This window comes from Anomaloglossus baeobatrachus, chromosome 11, assembly GCF_048569485.1.
Source record: "Anomaloglossus baeobatrachus isolate aAnoBae1 chromosome 11, aAnoBae1.hap1, whole genome shotgun sequence".
NCBI classification, from domain to species: Eukaryota; Metazoa; Chordata; class Amphibia; order Anura; family Aromobatidae; genus Anomaloglossus; species Anomaloglossus baeobatrachus.
Genome location: NC_134363.1, coordinates 165,184,508 through 165,209,265, shown reverse-complemented (window position 1 = coordinate 165,209,265; position 24,758 = coordinate 165,184,508). Strand labels below are relative to the sequence as shown.

The following is a 24,758-nucleotide window of genomic DNA, read 5'->3' as shown; positions in this document are numbered from 1 at the left end:
CATCCTGGCATACATGTTTCCCCATCCTGGCATGCATGTTTCCTCCATCCTAGCATACATGTTTCCTCCATCCTAGCATACATGTTTCCTCCATCCTGGCATACATGTTTCCTCCATCCTGGCATGCATGTTTCCTCCATCCTGGCATGCATGTTTCCTCCATCCTGGCATGCATGTTTCCTCCATCCTAGCATACATGTTTCCTCCATCCTGGCATACATGTTTCCCCCATCCTGGCATACATGTTTCCACCCATCCTGGCATGTATGTTTCCCCATCCTGGCATGCATGTTTCCTCCATCCTAGCATACATGTTTCCTCCATCCTAGCATACATGTTTCCACCTATCCTGGCATGTATGTTTCCTCCATCCTGGCATACATGTTTCCTCCATCCTAGCATACATGTTTCCACCCATCCTGGCATGTATGTTTCCCCATCCTGGCATGCATGTTTCCTCCATCCTAGCATACATATTTCCTCCATCCTGGCATACATGTTTCCTCCATCCTGGCATGCATGTTTCCTCCATCCTAGCATACATGTTTCCTCCATCCTAGCATACATGTTTCCACCCATCCTGGCATGCATGTTTCCTCCATCCTAGCATACATGTTTCCTCCATCCTAGCATACATGTTTCCCCCATCCTGGCATGCATGTTTCCTCCATCCTGGCATGCATGTTTCCTCCATCCTGGCATGCATGTTTCCTCCATCCTGGCATACATGTTTCCTCCATCCTGGCATACATGTTTCCCCCATCCTGGCATGCATGTTTCCTCCATCCTGGCATACATGTTTCCCCCATCCTGGCATACATGTTTCCCCATCCTGGCATGCATGTTTCCTCCATCCTAGCATACATGTTTCCTCCATCCTAGCATACATGTTTCCTCCATCCTGGCATACATGTTTCCTCCATCCTGGCATGCATGTTTCCTCCATCCTGGCATGCATGTTTCCTCCATCCTGGCATGCATGTTTCCTCCATCCTAGCATACATGTTTCCTCCATCCTGGCATACATGTTTCCCCATCCTAGCATACATGTTTCCTCCATCCTGGCATGTATATTTCCCCCATCCTGGCATGTTCGTTTTCTCAACCCTGGCATGCATGTTCCCTCCATGCTGGTGTGGCGCCCCTGACCTGGTCAGGCACCACTGGGTACCGCACCCATGCTGGGTCAGTACCTTCAGGTAATCCCGAAAACTGAATAGGATGTGTACGCACAGACACATAGTGACCAGGTCTCACACACACCTTAGAGGGGACCCCTTGGCAGATCCAGGAGGGAACGTGGCCTCCATATCTCAGCTAGTGGTGCGGTAGAGAAGCTGGCAATGAGTTGTTGCAGTGGCAGTCAAGGGAACAGGAGCTGGAGGTAGCCGAGTCTGAAGTGCAGACGCAGGAGAGCGGACACACTAGCCAGACCCTGCAAGTGTAGTGGCTGTTGGCGGGAGAGTACATTGACACACAGTCAGCCTGAAAGACTCCTGCAGAAGAGAAAGGACAGGCAGTTGGGAACGGGGACTCCTGGTAATGAAGCACGCACAGGGAACAAGTCGCTAGAGCCAGACATCCATTTAGTGGGTATAGGTTCCACACCAACCAACACAGAGTCCGAGCATCAGCAGCAACGAGGGGGCCCATAAGGAGGATTGAGCCTGAAGCTATCCACCTTGGTCCATGCTGCCAGCAAACAGGCCAGAAAGGGGAGAAAAGGCAGATGCGACTTCCCTGGATGAATCCCATGGTACTTTAAGTCAGGGATTGTCCGAAACAAGAAGTGCTAGAAAGGAGAGCCAGCAGTCACCCTTATTCCAGCCTGAAGGATACCTGGTTCTCCCTGGTCTATCTCAGTATCGCCCGGGTTACCTCACAAAACCAGCTGAACGTGAGTAAACAAGTTGAAAGACATTCTTGGACTGAGACTGAGTTCTTCTGCGACCTGTTGTTCCACACACACACACCCGAGCCCCTGGGGCCTGCCTCACTCTCGGGAGGCCATAACACCAGACTGCAGACACCATCAGCCCCAGACGCTCATTAAACTGCAGTGACGGTCACCCATAACCCTGACCGCAAACCGAGAGTGGCGTCACGACTCAGAAGTGAATAACCTGACATACCTGTTGCCAGAAGATCCCCAAGAGAAGTCACCCTGCGGCATCCCTGGAGGTGGAGCAGTGTCCCTGAGGCGACCGCTGCAGCGGTGGGCAACTCACTGGCACTGCCCCCCACCCCCTTGTTATAGCTGCACACAAGTTAAAAAAAAATAAAAAAACAAAAAACACACAACTCATCTTCTAGCCTCTGCTCCACCGCTGCGCGCCGTTGGGTTCTGAGTTCCCGCGTGGCCAGAAGATGTTATTACGAAGGCGCCGCTTACTGACGCTCCTCTGTTTACTAGGCAACAGACCTGCAGCCTAGGAGAGGAGGAGTGTCAGAGCGAGGAGAAATGTCTCCTCAGCTCCAACACAGCTTTAAACTGCCAGCGCGACTGCACCAGCAGTGCAAAGCAGCAAGATGAGGCGACAGTGCGTGTGGCGGCAGAAAGGGCTCTACGTGCCCCGGCTGGCACACGTGCCATAGGTTCGCCATCACTGCCATATGACAATGGCAAACCCACCTTAGCAAAATGTTTTACTGCTGAACACTAGGGCTACTTTCCCACCATGAGCTTTTGGTGAATTTTTGCAGCTTTGTATTCTTGTTGGGTCAAAAATACAAAGTCCTAAAGTCCCAGCAAAGTGGATTGGATTTATAGAAATCTCCGGCTCTCTGTGCTTCTCAGCGTAAACTGAGCTACGATGCATGTTCCAAATCCGCAATGTGTCAATTTCTCCTGCGGGTACGCTGTTTTTATGTGCAGATTTTCCCCATAGACTTGCAATAGTTGCAAAAAATCTGCAAGTAAAAAAATCACGTAGGTTTTTTTTTTCCTTCCACGGCGGAAACCCAGCAAAATGTACGGAATCTGCAAGTATATCAGTATTGTTTCGGAAAAGTCAAAATCAACGAAAGTATCAAAAACAAAACAGCTTTATTTAAAGCGCAGCACACAAAGAGTCAAAAATGCAATAAAAACACAAAAAATCTATCCTACATAACAGTTGCAAAAATTCTGCAACATCAAAAACTCACCAACGAGGAAACAAACCCTAAGGGGTACTTTGCACGCTGTGACATCGCTAGCCGATGCTGCGATGCCGAGCGCGACAGCCCCCGCCCCCGTCGCACATGTGATATCTTGTGATAGCTGCCGTAGCAAACATTATCGCTACAGCAGCTTCACAAGCACTTATCTGCCCTGCAACGTCGCTCTGGCCGGCGCCCCGCCTCCTTCCTAAGGGGGCGGGTCGTGCGGCGTCACAGCGACGTCACTCGGCAGGCGGCCAATAGAAGCGGAGGGGCAGAGATGAGCGGGACGTAAACATCCCGCCCACCTCCTTCCTTCCGCATAGTTGGTGGAGGCAGGTAAGGAGATGTTCCTCGCTCCTGCGGCTTCATACACAGCGATGTGTGCTGCCGCAGGAACGAGGAACAACATCGTATCTCCTATTGGTGCGACATTATGAAAATGTCCGACACTACAGAGATCACTGATTTACGACGCTTTTGCGATCGTTTATCGGCGCATCTAGGCTTTACATGTTGCAACGTCGTTACCGGCGCCGGATGTGCGTCAATTTCGATTTGACCCAGACGATATCACAGTAGCGATGTCGCAACGTGCAAAGTACCCCTAAGGGTCTGATCCTTTATTGCATTTGCTACAATTTTTTTAATCTACTTTTGTTTTTTATTTGGTGTCAAATTCTTCTTTAAGTTGCGCCTATTTTTTTAGCCTATTGTCTACTCTTTCATGTTTATTTTTCGTATTTTTTCCCGTTTTTTTTGTGTAATCCGGGATGTAATGGATGTTGATACTTTCTGTGTAAAAAAAAAAGTTAAAAGACAAAACTAATAAGAATTTTGAACAAAACTCCATGAACCCTGTGTGCGTTGTTTTCAAGAATTTAGTAAAAAGAGTGAAAGGAACTGCATAGATGCTTCAAATTTACAGTGGATATGGAAAGTATTCACACCCCTTTACATTTTTCACTCTTTGTTTCATTGCAGGTATTTGTTAAATTCAAAAAAGTTCTTTTTTTTCTCATTAATGTGCACTCTGCACCTCATCCCACATCTTGAGAGAAAAAAACAGAAATGTAGAATTTTTTGCAAATTTATTAAACAAGAAAAACTGAAAAATCACATGGTCATAAGTATTCAGCCCCTTTGCTCAGTGTTGAGTAGAGGCACCCTCCCTTTTGAACTAGTACTGCCATGAGTCTTCTTGGAGTCCTGGATTTGGACATCCTCTGCCATTCTTCCTTGCAGATCCTCTCCAGTTCCGTCAGGTTGGATGGTGAACGTTGGTGGACGCCATTTTCAGGTCTCTCCAGAGATGCTCAATTAGGTTTAGGTCGGGGCTCTGACTGGGCCGGTCAAGAATGGTCACAGAGTTGATCTGAAGCCACTCCTATGTTATTTTAGCTGTGTGCTTAGGGTCATTGTCTTGTTGGAAGGGGAACCGTCAGCCAAGTCTGAGGTCCAGAGCACTCTGGAAAAGGTTTTCTTCCAGGATATCTCTGTACTTGGCCGCATTCAACTTTCCTGCAATTGATACCAGTCGTCCTGTCCCTGCAGCTGAAAAACACTCCCATGATCACAGGTCACTGTTCAGGCCGCGCCCCCAGCCTAGTTTCTAGCAAAGAGCATATAGACCAATAATATTAGAGGCAGCCGCGGTCATGTGACCTCCGTTCAGACCACGCCCACAGCCCTTCGTTTCACAGGCAATAGTGGACGTTTATATATATATATATATATATAGCTGAACAGATATAATTGTGCAATCAGTGGTCAGGCTTAGTCCCTAAAAAAGGGGGGGGGGAATAGTGACCACGTGACCGCGTCACTGTGATCATGAGCCCAATGGTCCAGCATGCATCTGACCAGGAACTAACCTGGACATGTGACCGGGACTCATGACGCGGTGGTCACGTGGTAAGCTAGTATGACGCGGTACCCTGACTCGGCGATCATGTGACCATTATCACATATTGCGCGATTTTCAAAATGAGGCTATTCAGGGCCGGAAATAAAAATACCGGCGGTTCCATTATCCCATGTGGACTCCACAAGAAGCGTGGTCCCCAGACCCGGTGTGTTATGGAAGCTCACACCAAGGGCAATATAGGTCCCATGCTCCTCTGATAAGGTAACATCAGTTTATGAATTGGGGACATATATAGCACTGCTTGTACTCTACCTTAGCACCATTTAGACTGGTCTTTAGCTCATTATGTCTTTTTCCACATTATAGCCTCCAAAAACATTTCCCCTGATGAATCGATAAGAGGAAACGCGTTGGGAAGAAAAAAGGAGGGCATTGAGCATAATTTAGTTATTACCTTTGTGCTAAAATAATATTGTGCCTCATGTCCCAATTAAGGTAATATCTATTTCATTTTTTCTGCCAGAGAGGATGGGTGGAAATATGATACCCTATTTCTGCCAGATATAAAAACGGCAATTTGAGGTAAAAATTCAGATATTTTGTGTAATTGCACTACCCTTTGGATGAGAGCATTTTTATGAGGAGGCACCATAGGAGTAATTGATATCTGATATATTTCTTTTCAGTGAGGTTTTAAATATCTCCTGGAATTGAATACCCAATTTGTCATTGTCTGTCTATTTTGTGTTTTTTGCACGGGTGAACACTGGACCTTAAGTCGTTTTTAATAGATACAATTAAAAGCTAAATTTTAACTTTATTGCCACTTGCTGTATATTGTTCTATCCTTGGTAATAATTTCTTTAGTAATGGCCAACCAATAATTTTAGTGTTTGTGCATAGGCATCCCCATTTGTCCTTATATGGTAGGAAATTATCAGGGTAAGTGAGGGATAGCCACCGAGGAACGGGGGCGCCCAGTTACGTTAAGGCGGTATTACCTCCGTTGGTAGGAAGGAGTTAAGTTGTAGGTCAATAACAGGGTTACTTTAATCCCCCTGTGGGACCCCAGACTCCAATCTTGTTGTTCTTCATCATCATTGTATATATTTTTCATCCTTTGATTAGGGGTGGCATCCCTGGTGTATATTCATACTACCCTTGATATCTGTTGTACGGGTGAATCACTTGGGAAATTTTAAGAAATATTTAAATAAAATAGTTTTTTAAAGGGATTGTTTTTTCACTTTATACGTACTTTTGACTATCCCGGGACAAATTTGATTTGTTAGCCAGATCTGTGCCCTGCCAAAATTCTGTCTCTGAGCTCCTTGGGCAGTTCCTTTGATCTCATGATTCTCATTTGGTGTGACATGCAGTGTGAGCTGTGAGGTCTTATATAGAGAGGTGTGCGCCTTTCCAAATCAAGTCCAATTAGTTTAATTAAACACAGCTGGACTCCAATGAAGGAGTAGAACCATTTCAAGGAGCATCACAAGGAAATAGAAAGCATGTGACTTAAATATGTGTCTGAGCAAAGGGGCTGAATACTTATGACCATGTGATATTTCTGTTTTTTTTTAAAAAAAGGACCTTTTTTGAATTTACCAAATGGCTCCAATGAAATAGTGAAAAATGTAAAGGGGTCTGAATACTTTCCGTACCCACTGTATTAACAGTATTTCATAGCCATTGGTTACAGTGTGGTAAGTACAGTATTAAGTAATGTTTAAAGTGACCAAATGGGAATAACCAGGATCCAACTATATTAAGGACTGCAGTTTGTGCATATCTTCAGCTAGCCAGTCCGTTCCTTTATAACTGAGAAATCTGCATGCAAATGAGGCTGAAGTGCTTTGGGCGTGCTGAAGCACTTCTCAAACCTGTCACTTCAGCACTGATCCCAGCTAGGGTTGATTCCTACTTTATACAGAGGAAACTCTAAATGCCGCTGTTCTCCTGAATCAGACATTATTTTTCTTTTGCGCCTGCTCCTCTCCGTTGCTGAGATATGGCCTCCTATCTGATATGTATAAATCTAGGCCTTTCAGCCAACAAGGTGTGGTACTAAAGGAGAATCTCAAAGAAGGGTGGAGGACAACGCCCACTTGACTAAAAACACAATATTTACATCCATTGAAGAGGAGGCCATATCGCAGGAACGGAGAGGCCCAGGAGCTAAAGAAAAACAGCGCCGGATTCAGGAGAACAGCGGCTATTACACCAGCTAAAAAAATATATGTATTATAGGCAAGTGACAGATCCTCTTTAAATTGTAGCCAGACATCTACCCTACAGTTGCTGTGGGCTCTGGAGAAGAGAACGCTTCTCTATGCAGTTCATACAGTATGAACAGGAATCATCTTCTAATAACTCAGCTCCAATTCCGCTGCTCCCTTGGTCCCCACCGGTCTCTGCTCACGCTGGTGCAGTGATCATCTCTCTACCTATATGAATGCTGTAGCAACTCACTGGCCTCAGTTGTCCCAAGCTATGCATGTCATGAATCCACTGCTCACTGACAGCTTAGTTGGTGGGGCCGTGCTGGGTTGTCCATATTGTTAAAGGATACCTCAGACACCCAATCTGGAATTGGGGAGTGCAAATTATCCTCATGCTATTTAGGAGTGCCAAGCAGCCAATGAGGATGGGCCTGCTGGGTTTCCTCCAGGTGTCCCCTTTTTGGGGTGATTGTCAGTATTAACCCCTGCCAGTCAAAGTTTTGCTCGGTGATGTGGGTGCCTTGTGTTCTGATATGTTGCTGCCCGACCTTGCCTTTTACTATTTGTTTGCCTAGCCTCTTTTCTCTTGATCCATAACTATTTTTTACTTCTGGCCTTAGACCGTGACTGTAACAGTGTGTCCCCCCAGCCTGCACCATAATGTAATCAAGCCTTCAGCAGTATTGTAACGGTGTCCTTCCTCGGCCTATGTGTCTAGACTTCAATGTAATCAGGCCTAAGTCAACATTTAGTGGGCGACTGTGTCTTTGTTCTTCTCTGCATGGGACGCAACCAATACCAGCCTGTAGTTCCTGGAAACTTTTCCATATAAAATCACATACTCAAAAGTGGGTGTGAACCCTTTCCCTTCCAGGGGGTGGATCTAAGGAGAGGTGGAAGAATCAGCCACATGTTCAGTTGGTTGATGCTTTGCTGGCTGAAGGGCGAGGATCTGTGCTGAGGGCAGATCCTGGTGCCCAGGTATGGACTATGGGACATTGAAGATCAGCTGCTACGTGGGATTGTGTTGTCCCAGTCACACTACCGAATTTAAGAAACTCATCTAAGGACTGTTGTTGCATTTTCCTTGGCGTCGGATTGCTGGGTGGCGCCACCGGATCTGTTTTCTTTGTGTGGACTCATTGTGGACTCAAAAGAACCATTTGGATATTGGATGTTTTATGCTCCCTGCCTCAATAAAACTTGTTGGATTGTTCATCGGCCTGGTGTCCCTGCCTGCTCTGTCACATACCCCGTCACAGTGACCCGTTTTCTTTTCTGCCCCTCTGCCTTTGATGTACATTCCTGATTTTTCACCCCAGATTTGCTGACTCTGCCTCACGGCTTGTCCATAAAAAGTGACAATAGCCTGCATCACAGTACGCTGCTGAGGTCTGTAATTATTCAAGTGCGTGACCGGCGCTGCTGCACAATCCCTGAGCCAATAAAAGCAGAATGGTGAACTCACTGTGAAGCACGGCTGACTCCGATGTTGCTCAACCAACAAGATATAAGGAGAAAGTCCAGAAGTCCCCAAGAAAGTAATGAAGCGGTGGCATTCACCAATGATATTCAGTCTTTATTTTTTCATGTAATAAGAACAAGCGGATGGGCCGTTTCCTGCACGATCTGTAGAGTCGCAGCTTAGAGCGAAACGTTCGTCGCCTGTACATGTCTCATACCTACCCACCTGCTGGTTCTTATTATGTGAAAAAATAAAGATTGATCATCATGGGTGAGTGCCACCATTTCATTACTTTCTTGTGGACTTAAAGTCATGTCATCATGTCATGTAGCATGGTAAACAAAAACTGTTCGAGACCTTCGAGGCAGCAGGGGATTTATCAGCTGAATATAGGCTTTTATTTCCTTCTGTACTCAAGACAACCCTTTTAACTCACTGACTGCCCACATGGGTGCTACAATATTGTTCCTCAATTCGAGCACAACATCAAAGTACTCATCATGTATGGAGGCCTCCATACATAACACCATAAATCTGCAGTAAAAGCCCCAGAGGAAAAACTTTGTTATCCTACTGGATGGTGCAAACACAACTGATCTGACAATTGTATCTGCTGCTCCTTAAATATTAATGGGATACAAGACAAAAAAAATAGACCGGTGACAAAGTAACCATTTTTTGTAACTTTTATTGAACACAAGTATTTTGACAGAATGCAAAGTTCTCCGTTAGTACTCAGTATTTACAGCAGTGAGAATGGGAATAAAGTTGGTAGTCAATGATTCACTTGGTAAAAAGTTTCTTTTTTTTCTTTAACAAGAGAGAAGGCCCCAGAAGTAGGGATAATCGGGTAGGGATGTGAATGGAGGCATTTGAACTGCAAACAATCGGCCCACCGGAAAAGTTGGGCCTTAACCCAAGTGTCATATACAAAATGTCTCAACTTAAAATCTTGAGCGTACGTATTTCGTCATCACAGAAAAAAAAACCCAGGATGACAATCCAAAGGATGCAGTGCAAGCGTGATCTCCTCTGCAGATAAATATACGGTGCCTAACAGAATAATACATAGGTACTCATACAGGACAAGTGTGTATATATTCTTGGTCCCCAAAATCAGTGGTAAGAATCCAATTTTTCTAGTGCTATCATTATGATCCTGAAGCACAATGCATAATTTCCTAAATCATTGATAGAGTAGAAGGCTTTTTTGAGATTACATGGAGGACATACCTCTACCCAATGGACGATGACCAACATGGTACCCGAACAGCTGCTTAACTACATACTTGTAGCAATTAGTTCTAGAACTGATAACTAGAGATGGGAGAAACGATTCCACAGGATTGCGATCCATTGGTCAAGTCAGTAATCTGTGACCAGTAGAGTCCTGCAAATCTCCTTATCTTTTGGCCTTCTTGGCCCTTCTTTTGAATAGCCGGTCGTGACGCAATCAGATTACTAACGTGGCTGATGGACCGTTGACCTCCGAAGCGTTTGTCCCATCTCTACTGGTGAACTAGAGGTGGGAGAAATGATTCTGCGGGATTGCAATCCATCGGCCAAGTCAGTAATCTGTGACCAGTAGACACCTGTCAATCTCTTTGTCTTTTGGCCTTCTTGGCCCTTCTTTTGATTAGCCGGTCGTGACGCAACCAGATTACTAACATGATTGATGGTTCATTGACCTTCAAAGCGATTCTCCCATCTCTACTGGTAAACTAGAGGTAGGAGAAACGATTCTGTGGGATTGCGACCCATTGGCCAGGTTAGTAATCAGTGACCGGTAGAGACCTGCCAATCTCTTTAGTTTTTGGCCTTCTTGGCCTTTCTTTTGATTTGCAGGACATGACGCACACAGATTACTAACTTGGTTGATGGTCTGTTGACCTTTGAATTGATTCTCCCATTTCTGCTGGTGAACTAGAGATGGGAGAAATGATTCCACAGGATTGCAATCCATTGGCCAGGTCAGTAGAGACCTGCCAATCTCATCTTTTGGCCTTCTTGGCCCTTCTTTTGATTAGCCGGCTGTGACGCACACGGATTACTGACGTGGCTGACAATCTGTTGTCCTTAAAATCGACTGTCCCATCTCTACTGGTGACATCTTAAACATGAGACATAAGAGCTTCCCAAAAAGTGCACCGTGGTACACTGATGTTCCTCATGGCTACTATTAGCTCAATCGTTTCCCCGGTAAGAGTACCATGGTTGCGATTAGCTCAATGGGTCCTCGGTAGTGGAAACTATTTTTAACGGTTCCCTCATGGTTGGGAATGACCAGTTTAGATGATTGCCTATATCTTGGCAAGGTTGAAGGACATGAAATGTTAACTTTCCTTGGGAGAACATGAAGGGGATAATGTAACTAAAGTATTGAGTGTGAAGCAAATCCCTCCATTTTCATCCCTTTAAGCATTAACCAAAATGCAAAAATAAGGAGAGAAAAATATAAACAATAATAAACACGTAGCATTGTGACAAGACCTTTTTCACAGTTTACTTAGCGCTGTTCACTTTCCAGAGGCCAACGTAATATAAAGAAAAAATAATAATAATTTTTTCCATTTTAACCAAATGTTCATTCACTGTTAAAGGCATGGAAACACACTATAGCAGAACTTTGTCATCTTGACATAATCTGAGGAACCGTATGAAGGATTCGTGAAAGTCTTCTAGGCCGTAATTCCCACCAACTATTGTTCCTCCACCAGAAACTAGACTTTTTTTGATGCTTTTATTTATTTTTTTATTATTTTTAATTCTGATACTATGACAAAAAACACATTTCACACTAATATTCACGCGTTTACTGTGCACAAGCTGACAGCAAAATGGGGAAAAGGGTTTTTTTTCCTTGTAATTATTTTAATACAAATTTTTGTTTGTTTTTTTTATTTTTTTTTTCCATTTTATTTCCTTACCAAAGATAATTTTGAAACGAAATGAAAAGTACATAGTATCAATCAAACATACTCAAATTGTTTTATAGTATGAAAAAGAGGTGTGTGTTCGAAATGGGTTTTTTTTTTCCGGTCTCCTGCTCGAAAGTAATGTGAATGATTAAACAGGAAAAATATTATGTTCAAGTTTTTCTAAGACTATACACACGTGTGAGCTGGCACTAAATGAAAGGGGTTTTTTTGGCAGATAGTCATTAGCCGATACATAAAATAGGTTGAATCTGTCGTGAACAGACGAGGTGGTGATCTCCAATTATATTACAAGATAAGACTGTCCCACGCGCTTCGCACATAACTCTCATATGCAACGTATCCATGCAAGCGAGTCTCGTAAAACAAACACGGTAATTTTCTGCACTCGATTCGAACAAGTATACACAATGATTAAAGGAGAAAATCTCTTTAATGTGAAAACAGTTAATTTTTCCGGGAAGAAGATATAGCGGACAATACATTTAACCTACAGCGGCCGCTACAGGAGAAACGTGGTATTACATGGATGAACAGAGTCCCGCCAGACCAAGAGCCATTGTCCATTTCGGCTAATTAAGGAACATCTAAAGTGGTGGATGTGTCCATTTCCTTTACGCTATAATTACTTCTAAAGCCATTGTAGATGGACAGTTCTGGAAAACAACTAGCATTTTATATTAATATGAAGGATATTGTTGAGTTTCTATCGCTTACCGGATGTCTACAAACTAGTTAACATTACAATTCCAGTATTTGCTAATATCGGAAAAGACTATTTTCTAATATTTAAAAGTTATCCCGCCAAAAAATCAAGTTGTCCCCGAGAATGTGGTGCTAATTAAATTCCTACATTCCAGTCATTGTCTATGGAAATGGTAGAAATAACACTTGGCAGTCCCAAAAACAATGAATGGTGTGGTGGCTACGCATGCGCAACTTGGCTCCATTCAAGATGGGGTTCCAACAATCCGATTTTGAAATCATGAAGAGGAATGGGGCTCTGGAACCCCCAAGAATGGGGTGTTAATCTACTTCCTATATTCCAGTCAATGTCTATGAGACTGGTAGACAATGAATGGTGTGGTGGCTGTGCATGCGCAACTTGGCTCTATTCAAGATGGAGTTCCAGCAATCTGATCTTGAGATCACTAGGAGGAACGGGGCTCTGGAACACCCAGGAATGGGGTGTTAATTGACTTCCTACATTCCAATCAATGTCTATGAGACTGGTAGACAATGAATGGTGTGGTGGCTGCGCATGCGCAACTTGGCTCCATTCAAGATGGAGTTCCAGCAATCTGATCTTGAGATCACTAGGAGGAATGGGGCTCTGAAACCCCCAGGAATGGGGTGCTAATTAACTTCCTACGTTTTAGTCATAGTCTATGGGACTGGTAGAAATAACAATTGGCAGTCACATAGACAACGAATGGCGTGGTGGCTGACCTTGTGCGACTCGGCTCCGATCACGATGGGGCTCCAGCAATCCGATTTTGAGATCGCTTGGGGGTCTCAGAGGTTGGACCTTCCATATGATCAGCAAATTATATCTTACCCTATGAATAGGGGATAACTTGATTTTTTTTTAGGATTAACTCTTTAAGTACCAGAACTATAAAGGATGTCTTTACACAGGGTCATCTTCATGGTGGACATTCATATAGTACTCTGAAGTGCACATTTTAGCATTACATAGCCATAATAATCTCTGGGGAGATACCACACCCCACAGCTAATTTTGGGTTTATCTAAAGTCTATTCTGCACCTCATCATGCTGTGCTTATGGAAGGTTTAGCATGGCACGTGGGGCTCAACAAAAATGGGGCTTTCTCTTGGAGCATGCCACCATTATCTAGGAAACAAGGACCCAATTCTTGCACGTGTTCAACTTTCCAATCTGATATAATTTGGCCTACCCTTCCCTAATTTGTGAAGCAATTCTGATTGGAAGAGGAATCTTGGGTTCATGGAGAAGGAGAATTGGGGCAACCTGAGCTAGAGACTTAAGGGCTTTACTTATTTTTCATATATGAGTATTAACTGGACTTAAAAGTGTAATATTTGTGCTGAACGTTGAGCTGTGTGATAATTTTGACTTTACCTTAGTGAAATTAGACAGGACCAAGTCTATTGTAAACATCCATTTTCCCCCTCAAAAAACATCTCATTGCAAAGCACGCATGCTAATAATCTAATATATATATATTTATATATATCATGTCTATTTAACAAAAAATGTAGTTACACAAACCCTCGGAAAAAAAAAAAAAAATGCTAAAATGTAAAAAGGATGAGAAAAGAAAACAAAATGTAAACATGGAGAACAACATATAAAAGATAATCTAACAAAATGTGCATGTCCAATACTGCAAATCGAAATATAACGTAAAAGCAAAAATATACATTTGGCATCCTACGTACGGAAACAGAAAATATACAAATTCGGAAAATGGTTCTTTGCAATGCTGAGAAGGAGAAAAAGTGTGACCAAAGGGTTCACATTCACAGAATAGCTAAATTTCCGCAAGCCAAATCTCCAAAATTTAAGAGTTGGGTGTCATTTATTACCATCCATTCCTGCTTTACAATGCAACATCGGCTACTCCCAGAAGTGGCAGCAATTCTGCAAGGCAAAATTATGATTTGGAAATAGTCGTGTACCGAACAGCCAACGTCAATGAAGCTGTAGGGGACAAACGTCAATGAAGCTGTAGGGCACTAACGTCAATAGAGCTGTAGGGGACCAACGTCAATGAAGCTGCAGTGAACAATTTATGAAACTGTAGGGGACCAAAGTCAATGATGCTGCAGTGGACCGTCTATGAAACTGTAGGGGACCAACGTCAATGACGCTGCAGTGGACCGTCTATGAAACTGTAGGGGACCAACGTCAATGAAGCTGCAGTGGACCGTCTATGAAACTGTAGGGGACCAACGTCAATGAAGCTGCAGTGGACCGTCTATGAAACTGTAGGGGACCAACGTCAATGAAGCTGCAGTGGACCGTCTATGAAACTGTAGGGGACCAACGTCAATGAAGCTGTTGGGAACCAACGTTAATGAAGGTGTACAGGACCAATATCAATGACGCTGTAGGGGACCAAAATCTATGAAACTGTAGTGGACCAACGTCAGTTAAGCTGTATGAGACCAACGTCAATGAAGCTGTACGGGACCAACGTTAATGAAGCTATAGGGGACCAACGCCAATAACGCTGAAGAGAACCAACATCAATGAAGCTGCAGGGGACCAACGTCAATGAAGTTGTAGGGGACTAATATCAATGAAGCTGTAAGGGACCAAGGTCAATGAACAGCAGGGGACCAACATCAATGAAACTGTAGGGGACCAACGTCAATGAAACTGTAGGGGGCCAATGTCAATGAAGCTGTACAGGACCAACGTAAGTTAAACTGTAGGGGACCAGTGTCAATGAAGCTCTAGAGGACCAATATCAATGACACTGTAGAGGACTAAAGTGAATGAAGCTGTATGGGACCAACATCAATGAAGTTATAGGGGACCAACATAATTGAAGCTGTATGGGACCATCATCAATGAAGCTGTAGGAGACCAATGTCACTGAAGCTGTAGAGAACAAACATCAATGAAGCTGCAGGGGACCAACGTCAATGAAGCTGTGGGGGACTTTCTCTTTATGATGTCACCATGTCCTTATGATCTTTTTAGGACACTTAATTTCATCATATCAACCAGTGTCCAAATGACTCCATTTACATTTTGACAGTTGTAAAACTTTTTAAAATAGGGACACCATGGCTGATCATAACAACAAACTGTATACCATCCCTTTAGTAAAGACTAATTTATAGCCTATAATTTAGGAAATAATATCTATATACTAATCACTGGACCCAAAACCAACTGACTTTTTATGGAATTTCTGTCCATGTAGCGTATCTGTTCAATAGTACTTGATGGCAAAAAGTTACTAAAACTTGACCAATCGAGTAACCAAAATCAATTTCCTGGGAACCTTGGGAACTAATGACTTTGTTAAGGTCCATAATGCCCAACCTAGGTCACTTAGTCCTAAGAAATGTAGGTAGCTTGCCTTTGAGTTCACAAAATTGCATGACCTCCGTGATTAAACGTTAAGGCCACAGCATTCATTTCGACTTCCACAATTTTTCATAAGGCACTGCATTAACAAAGGTTTGGCCATATGGGGCATTTTTTTTAGCCTAATTGTATCCTGAAATGTTGAGAGCTACTCCTAACATATGATGATATCAGGGATATACCTTAACTTTAGTTTTGCTATGTGCTTCAAAAGATGCCGTAAAGAAGCTGAAATTAGATAATTGGTCATTAAAGCTCCACAAACCTTAAAAGAAGGCTTGAAAAGTGGTATAAAAACAAATTATTTTGATGTGCTTTACACTGAGAAATAGGGGAACAATTTCAATTTCCGTGCCGGCAGCTCCAATTCCGATTTGGTTCTGATAACCTATAATTCTTCCCTTGTCGCCGCCAGCACTTGATAAAGAATTCTTGCAGTCTGATTCAGTTTTATCGCTAAGCCAACCACTTTCTCCATCATGGAAGGAGGCTGGGTTAATTTTTCAACTGAGGCAGTAAGCCCCCATCACTGGCCATGGTCTGGCAAAAAAAGGAAGACCTCTCCTGTGTCCGGAACAAAGTGGATGAGATTCTTCCATGACCTGCGATCTTCCGATATGGGGTCATCAGTGGAGCTTTCATAATTAAGGTATATTAGTTTGGAGCACATCCAAACCCTTATATAATATGCTTAAACAGCCACTTTGGCCTAGAACTAAAAAATTTCAATAGCAAAGAGATATTTCCACTGACTACATGACTTTGGCATTAATTTCTACGTTCTCACTTCCCTGTTAATACATCGAAGTGTGATAACGTCACTAACTGATTGAAGGCAAATCCAATTTTTGAGCAGATAAGTAGTTGAGATCCTTTATTTCATGGAACAATAGGAAGGAAATAATGTTGTCAATGGAGGTTTGGAGCCAATGAGGTCATTGGTTAACAGGGTACCATGTAGGGTATTAATATACTCCAGTTTCCGTCTTGGTGGTCCCATTTGTGAATCCAAAATCAACTTCAGAAATGTTGTTTTAAGAAAAGACAATGACCGCCTCCATTTAGTGATGTCGTTAAAACACTGCTTTACACAATATCCTAAGGAGCCGCTAAACTGCTAGAGTATATGTCTAAATGGAGAAAGCATATTTCGAAGCAGTCCTATCTACTACAGCAACAACATTGGTGCTAGAGAGCATACACGAACACTTTGCGTGTGAGACATATTGTTACTGGGATGTACCGACACAATAACACATTTGAAGCCCAACGTTTGACATACATCCTTTATAGACCTTATAGAAGAATGAAGAGCAATAGTTGGCAAGATTATATTGGACTCAAGGTCCTTAGGACCATACACAGGAAAAAGTATGTTGGATTACACTGCTCGAGGTCTATGATCACGGCAACAGATACTGTCCATGGTCCATTCTGTCAACGGCAAATCATAATCACTCAACCACTGTTACCATCATTGTTTGGCCTCCTTCTCCGAAATAGGGCTTCCAACTAAGAACCAAAAGGTTTCCCCTTTCTCCTATGACCAGTCAACTGGTTAGACAAAGACCAGTTGGGGTACTAACCTATACGCCATCCACTCTTCGTCGATGACGACCCTAAATGTTCCACAAGGTGTGCCAAAACCACGATGGCCAACACATTGGACATTAATCCTTCCCTACAATCAATTAGAAAATGCCCACCATCATTTATTATAACCAAGGCATCAATGTTTTCTATTGGATGAAGCTCAAATAATGATAATCCAATATGGACAGAAACAAACACGGGGAATGAATTTTCCGTCAATTTTTAAGGACTTAGCCACACGCAATTAAGCCACCAAGCATATTTTGTTTCGGGCCATGACCTATTAATAACCAGTCAGCTAATATGACATTGTGAAAGACTTTAAGACACACAGAGATAACTTTCCATCTTCTCCAAATTTTATTTTCCTATACAGTAGAATGTGACAGCCAACATGTAAACCTTCTCACCGCCGACCATGCAAGTCGAACTGGCTTCTACAACTCAAAAGACCAAATGTTCAGGGCAAAACATACAAAGACTTTTTTTTACATAGCGTATTAACTAAAAAAAACAAACAAAAAACAACCTAGGATCTTAAGGGTTTTTGCTAGACCTTGACATGGACAACCCAGATTGATAAAGGTCTTAGCCCAGCTCTATGAACTTATCTCTCTAAACCTTTTTCCTTCCCGCGTGATAAATAACTGATGATTGATCGTTTTATTTCGGGACATCTCTTTGCAGACTTTGTTCATAAAGAGTGTGTACACAAGATATGAACCTTTTTTTCCCTACAGTCTCACGAAACGAACAGGTTTTCTTCAAAGAAAAGAAAAAAAAAAAAAAAGAAAATAACTCAACGGAACGAAAATAATAATAATTATAACAACAAAGGCCAAGATTTGAGAGGAATGATGACGTGTTTGTGTGTATGAACCTCAATCTGTAAATGGCTAGCATGAGGCTCTTCAAACATTATTTTTTAGTATCCACTTTCCCCTTCCCATGTAACACACCCGCAACCCTCTCGGAGGAATCATGCTTTACTCTCGTTTGCATTTGTTTGAGTGGCTTCATTAGGGACTGTTTTCACTTCTGCCGGGGTGCTCTTGCTGTCTGATTCCTCTGGCTTAGAATTCTCTTCTAAAGGGGCCTTCCTGCAAACGAAAAAAAAAAAAGATGAGATCAGAAAAACAAAAAAAGATCCAGTGAATCAGTTGTGTTTGGAATTACAATCCAGTTCCATTTGGTTGAACTGGCTGGTTTCACATCTCCGGTATTTTGCCGGAAGCCGGATCTGGCACAAATGCAGTACAGGTACATTAATTTACAATGGAAGCGCGACACCATGTGGACAAATGCTTCATACACAACCGCATGGATCCACATGGTGTGGCGCTTCCATTGTAAATGATCCGGCTTCCTGCAAAATACCGGAGATGTGAAACCAGCCTAAGCTGATTAACCAAACTATGCCCAAAACTGGGCATGTCCAAAAGTGGGAGCGCAGGGTCTAGAAAAAAAGTTGTTTTTCTTTTATTTTTGACCCCGTTAAAGGGCCTGTCCATTGGATGACAACTATTTTAGAAAGACAAGGACTGGTATAATAAAAATTCTGAGTAGTATTCATCCCCACCAATTCCATACATTGCACGATCCTTGATTTTTAGTCCTTGGTCCCATCTCAACACATTGGGAAAGCACCGAAGTGGAGGCTGTGGGGTATCGGTGAGGATGAGTACTACTTCTTTCATTTTTATTCTATTTGTCCAGTCTGAGCCTTTTATTTATTTCCTGGACAAGCCCTATAAATGGCGTCAACTGTGTTGGAATCTAACATATCCATGTAATGTATTTCCGGGGGCACCAAAATCAGTGGATTCAGTTGACATATCGGCCATATCTACCAAATCCAGAAGATCCCCTCTAACGCTAAGATAGGAGCTTATATTATTTCCTTCCATAACTGAAAAGATAATACTGAATTGTATGGTTTTTATGTATCAGGAGGTAATAAAACAACATCAGGCACTGGCTTCTTTATAAGGTTATGTTCATTGATGTACAGGTTATCTTCATTGAAGGTTACAGACATTTGTTTATGCCCCGATCTCTTAAGGTCTCGTTGCAAGTATTTCTTCTCTTGGGTTGAGGTCAGGATTATGATTGAGCCATTACAACAATTCGATGTAGTTTTTTTGGTGTGCTTGAGATCATTCTCTTGTTGCATGACCCAGTTTCGGTCACGCTTTAGATTTTGGATAGATCCCATTTGACTCTAGAACACTTTGCTATGTAGAGAAGTTCATGGTGGACCCAATGACTGCAAGGTGTCTGAAAACCAAATCAAATCATCACCCATCCACCACTATAAGGTATTTTCACCAATCGTATGGCCAAACATCTCCATTTTACTTTGATTTGTCGAAAACACATTGATGCACAAATTCTGTGGTTTCTTCCAACGCAACTTTGCAAAGTTTAGCCGTGCTGTCGTGTTTTGTTTTTTTTTTAGAAAGAAGAGGCTTTCACTTAGCAATTCTTCCAAACCAGCCAAGCTTGTTCCGTCTTTTTCTAATTGTACTATTAAGAACAGGCCTTTAGAGTCTGAGCTGTAGCTCTTGACTTTTTTGTTTGCAAATTCTTTGAGCATTGCACAGTCTGCTCTTGAGTTAAATTTGCTGGGATGTTCACTCCTGGCAACATTATCTTGAATATTTGGCAATATACTTACCTTCCCCAAGTCCTTGAGTCTCCATCACTAATTCCAGTTTTTGGCATTGCCTGTAGTGCTGATGTTACATTGATGAGTTGATCAGTGAGCTCAATGGCTCTGAACATCTCCTTCAGAGCCTCTGAACTCACTGATTGGATGCTGCACTCTAGATGCGACGTCAATGCCAAAGCCAATGTCACACATGCTGAGCAGCGGCGGACACGTGGACCTGGGGAAGGGAAGTACAGCACGGTTTGTTGTTTTTTTAACAAATCGCAGCCAAGATAAACATTTTTTGGAACATGACAACCTCTTTAATATTTCACACATTGCTTCTCCATTTGGGCATAGACTAAGAAAAAAAACAAATGAGGTTTATTGTTGATATTAATCTAATTTTAAGAGCTCCTAAGGATTGGCTATTTTTTATTATGTCCAGATACCTAAAACCATGTAATTCAAGGAGGGTGTACTTTTTCCCGACTAAATGATTAGATGGGAGCCAAACTGCATACACCTAGCGCTCTCCCCAATCAGTTGACTCTTTGGTCACCGCTGTCCTATTTCTGCAGTTCTGATTACACTTGCAGTATTTAGTTGAAATAGTTCAAAGAAAATACCAATAACTATCATGAAATTTCGCTTTGCAAAGTTTTAAGATGTGTTTCTTTCAAAAATGACCAATTTTTGGTTTTAAATAACCAAATTGAGATAAGTGAATGGAATCAAAGGACCCTTGTCCAGTAGTCACATCGGTAGTCCTGTGTCCGCCTGACTGGAGCATCAGTAGCCCTGAGTTCGCCAGATGGAAACATCAGTAGTCCCGTGTCCGACAGACGAGCGCAACTGTAGTCCCGTGTCCGCCAGACGGGAGCATCAGTAGTCCCGTGTCCGCCAGATGGGAGCATCAGTAGTCCTGTGTCCGACAGACGAGCGCAACTGTAGTCCCGTGTCCGCCAGACGGGAACATCAGTAGTTCCGCGTCCGCCAGACGGGAGCATCAGTATCCGCGCATCCGCAAAATGGGAGCATCAGTAGTCCCGTGTCCACCAGGCAGGAGCATCAGTAGTCCCGTGTCCACCAGACGGGAGCATCAGTAGTCCCGTGTCCACCAGACGGGAGCATCAGTAGTCCCGTGTCCACCAGACGGGAGCATCAGTAGTCCCGTGTCCACCAGACGGGAGCATCAGTAGTCCCGTGTCTACCAGACGGGAGCATCAGTAGTCCCGTGTCCACCAGACGGGAGCATCAGTAGTCCCGTGTCCACCAGACGGGAGCATCAGTAGTCCCGCGTCCACCAGATGTGAGAATCAGTAGTCCCGTGTCTGCCAGACGGGAACCCTGCGAACCTCCTCCTACCTGATGGCCTCCCCGATACCTCTAGTGATGGCATTGCACCGGGACTACAAATCAGAAAAGGTGTCGTGGATTTTAGCAGGTAGGCGGTGACTCTAATGACTCCCACCTGGTGGACACAAGACTACGGATGTGACCACTGTACCAGGGTCATCTTTCTGCCCGATGTTAAGGTAAGAATGGAGGTGGCAAGACAAGAGGTTAAAAAAGGTCAAACACAAAAGGTTTTCATAACAAGTCTGGGTTCAAAACAGCATACAATTCCCTTATATCTGGATCTCAGCAAGGTGTAAAATCAGAATTTCTGAAAGAAGCAGGCCTGACTGTTTTAGAGACAGAAGCCATCACAATTCATAGACACTGCTCAGGCAGCCATCATAAGCATGCAAGGTGAAACTTTCAAATGCTCCTTACAGGGGTATGCTAGTTTCAGTTAATAAAACTTTAGGATCGTATTAACTTTCATAGGATTAAAATCTGTCCAAGTCATGTGAAGATCCTACAGCTATATGGCTCATTAGAAGATACGGCCCTTGCTACAATTGCATTTATTCTTAAAGGGGTTGTCCAATGAAAACAAGTTAGCAGCTATCCATTACTGACCAGTCCGAGTCTGACCATACATTTTTAGTCCAGACGAAGAACTTTTATCCTTGTTACAATATGGAGCAACAGATCAGATGCCCAACCGCCGTGCCATTTATTCCCATTGGGGATGACTGAAAAAGTCGATGGTTGCCCCAAACGGAATGAATGGAACTGCGATTGATCAATGGGGATAAAGGCATGGGCAGAACGTTTGTGGTCACAGGGGTCGCCATCGCAACAGGGCCTGTGGGTTCAGGGGGTCCGAGGACCTCAGCCAGTGGCGTACCGCCAATGGCAGCAGGCCATGGGACCACTGTAGGGCCCAATGCCAGTGCTGGCACCGGGCCCACCCCCATGGACTCCCTGCTGAGGATCACACTTTCAATTATATTGGTATGTACGATGCTGATACAATTGACAGCAGTGATGAGGGAGTGAGCGTTGTGCTCTCTCTCATCATTCTCCCGCTGTGTCTGCTCTCTGATGTGTCATCTGAGCACAGAGTGCAGTACTGACGTAATTGCCATCTTCTGTGCTGAGATTTGCAGAGCGGCAGAACAGTGGACACGCTGAGGGGACCGGAGCCGCGGGAGCACGAGGAGAAGTATGTATTTAATCATGGTGGCCAGACGATTAAGGGGGTGCATTAAACAATATGGTTGTATGCTACTATATGGAGGAATATGGGGGCTGCATAATGGTATATGGTGGCTGCATAATAATATATGGGGGCTGCATGATACTATATGGGGGCTGCATGATACTATATGGGGGCTACACAATACTACATGGAAAACTATGTAGGTGCATTATACTTTATGCAGGACTATGGGTAGCATACTATAATATATGGAAGACTATGAGGAGTGTATTATAATATATGGATAACATTGGGGGTGCATTATAATATATGAATAACTATGGAGGTTGCATTTTAATATATGAATGATTATGAGGGTGCAATAAAATATCAGATATTACATTGGGATATTGGTGTATGGCAAAGTTGGGTGCTGACGTTAAGAGCCAATTATCAGCGTAATTATCCTGTACCCCAAGGGGGGTGGTTCTCAGGTCCAAATTTTGCACAGGGGCCCATTGAACTCTAGTTATGCCACTGGATAAAGGTGCCCTATTCTGCTGATCCCACACCTATCAATGAGTTATCACCTAACCTTTGGATAGGCGATAACTTGTTTGTATAGAGAACCCCTTTAAAATAGTTTTCCGGCATCTGTCAAAAATTCACAAAAGAAAGTCATCTGGATAAAGACGACAATAAGCTACCATCACCGCAGGAGTCTACTCCCCGTCCTGACACGGCCACTTTGACGGTGTTGCTGACTTGCGACTGGAGACGTCATGGCTACTAGTCTCCTGTGACCACTGATTGACTTGCAGGGTCAGAACACTGGTGGTTGTGATTTCTGGAGGAGGCTGTCGGAGCAGCATACTGGAGTCTGGAGAAGATTCCTTATGGCATATTTTTGTATTTTTTGAAGATGTCTAAAAATCCATCCCCTCCATGACCCTACTTGGAGGCCTTGAATACTATAGGCTAATGATACAATGCTCAGTTTTAGTATACTTTTTTCTAATCTTAGATCACAAACCTATCAAATTTTAAGCAAGAATTGTGATCAGACTACCAGGGGGACACATTTAAGAAATTGGCTAAACAATAGCAATAAGGTTAGAAACAATCAGCAGAGCACAACAAAGCAAAACGACAACATGAGACGTAACAAACAAAAGAGGATTAAAAGAGGCCATACTCGGTGTTGGATGAAGCAGGCGGTACAGAGGTGTCTGTAGTGGAAGAAGCCAACTCAGGAGCTTTCCCACTACCCACAGCGGCAGAAGAAGAAGTTCCAAGAGCTGCAAAAACATCCTTTGCAAGGTCAATGTCTGGAGTCTTGAAGGTACCCCCATCAATTTGAAAGTCCTCACCCTGGGCGGGTTTTGTATTGTTGACGGAAGCTGCCTCATTCTTGGTAGCCTCCGTTGGACTTTTCACTGTGCTGGGTTGTACTGCTTCTTTTTCAGGGCTTCTCGCCCCCGATGCTGCCTGCTTCACTTGTTCGGGAGTAGCTGGAGGGCTCGTGGTACTGGCTGGGACTATCGCTGGAGGTTTAGCAGTGGCTTTGGGAGCCTCGGCTTCAGCAGTGGCGGAACTGGGATTTAAAACTCCCCCTTGACTGGCTACAGCATTAGCCGAACTGTTAGTAGATGGGGTATCACTTAGATCTACCAGAGGGGCAACCTTTGGAGAAGCAGCAGGAGCAGGTGTTGGGGGTTTAGGTGCCTCTTTTTTGGTGGGAGTTGCTTGAGCGGACTGTGATGAGTTTGAATCAGGAGCAGACGGGGGTGGAGGAGCAGTACTAGAGGTGAGGGTGGTGCTTTCGCTTGTGGGACTATTTTGAGCTGTGGCAAAGGTTTCTGTGATAGTATCTGAATTAGTGGTGACGGTGGTGACGGATGGCAGCATATCCTCGACGGTGGCTGTGGTGTCAGCTGCATGCCTGCGGGAAGCAAAGGAGCAGAGAGAGAAAGAGAGAAAGTAGACAATGAAGAAAACAAGTGACGGATACATAAGAGAGTAAACCACATAAACACATGTACAGAGTTATAGCAACACTCAAGTGATTACTAGATATAGACAAGGAAACACTGTTAGTAGCAAATCTGAAGAAAAGCAAGATGAAAAAGGAAATTTTTTTAGCTTGGGTTAGTTGGCGTTCCTACCGGCCATTCCTTCCCTCTCTGCTGCTGCTGCTCCAGTCTTTGTTGATTGGCTGCAAGGATGATATCACGTCTACAGCGCTGCAGACAGTCATTGGGCT

General features: G+C 43.5%; 1 protein-coding gene across 5 annotated transcripts in view; it reads right to left on the bottom strand.

Annotated features, from left to right (window-relative positions):
• Positions 1 to 9,367: 9,367 nt before the first annotated feature.
• Positions 9,368 to 24,758, bottom strand: part of NCAM1 (neural cell adhesion molecule 1) — a 490,562-nt gene continuing 475,171 nt past the window's right edge. For 3 of the 5 annotated variants that reach the window (XM_075328365.1, XM_075328367.1, XM_075328366.1), the window contains 2 exons: positions 23,691 to 24,437; positions 9,368 to 18,412 (listed from right to left, as the gene is read on the bottom strand). In XM_075328365.1, the coding sequence (XP_075184480.1) occupies positions 18,292 to 18,412; positions 23,691 to 24,437 (868 nt within the window). In that variant the 3' untranslated portion in view covers positions 9,368 to 18,291. The remainder of the gene's footprint in view (positions 18,413 to 23,690; positions 24,438 to 24,758) is intronic. The other 2 variants (XM_075328368.1, XM_075328369.1) reach the window with 1 other exon arrangement.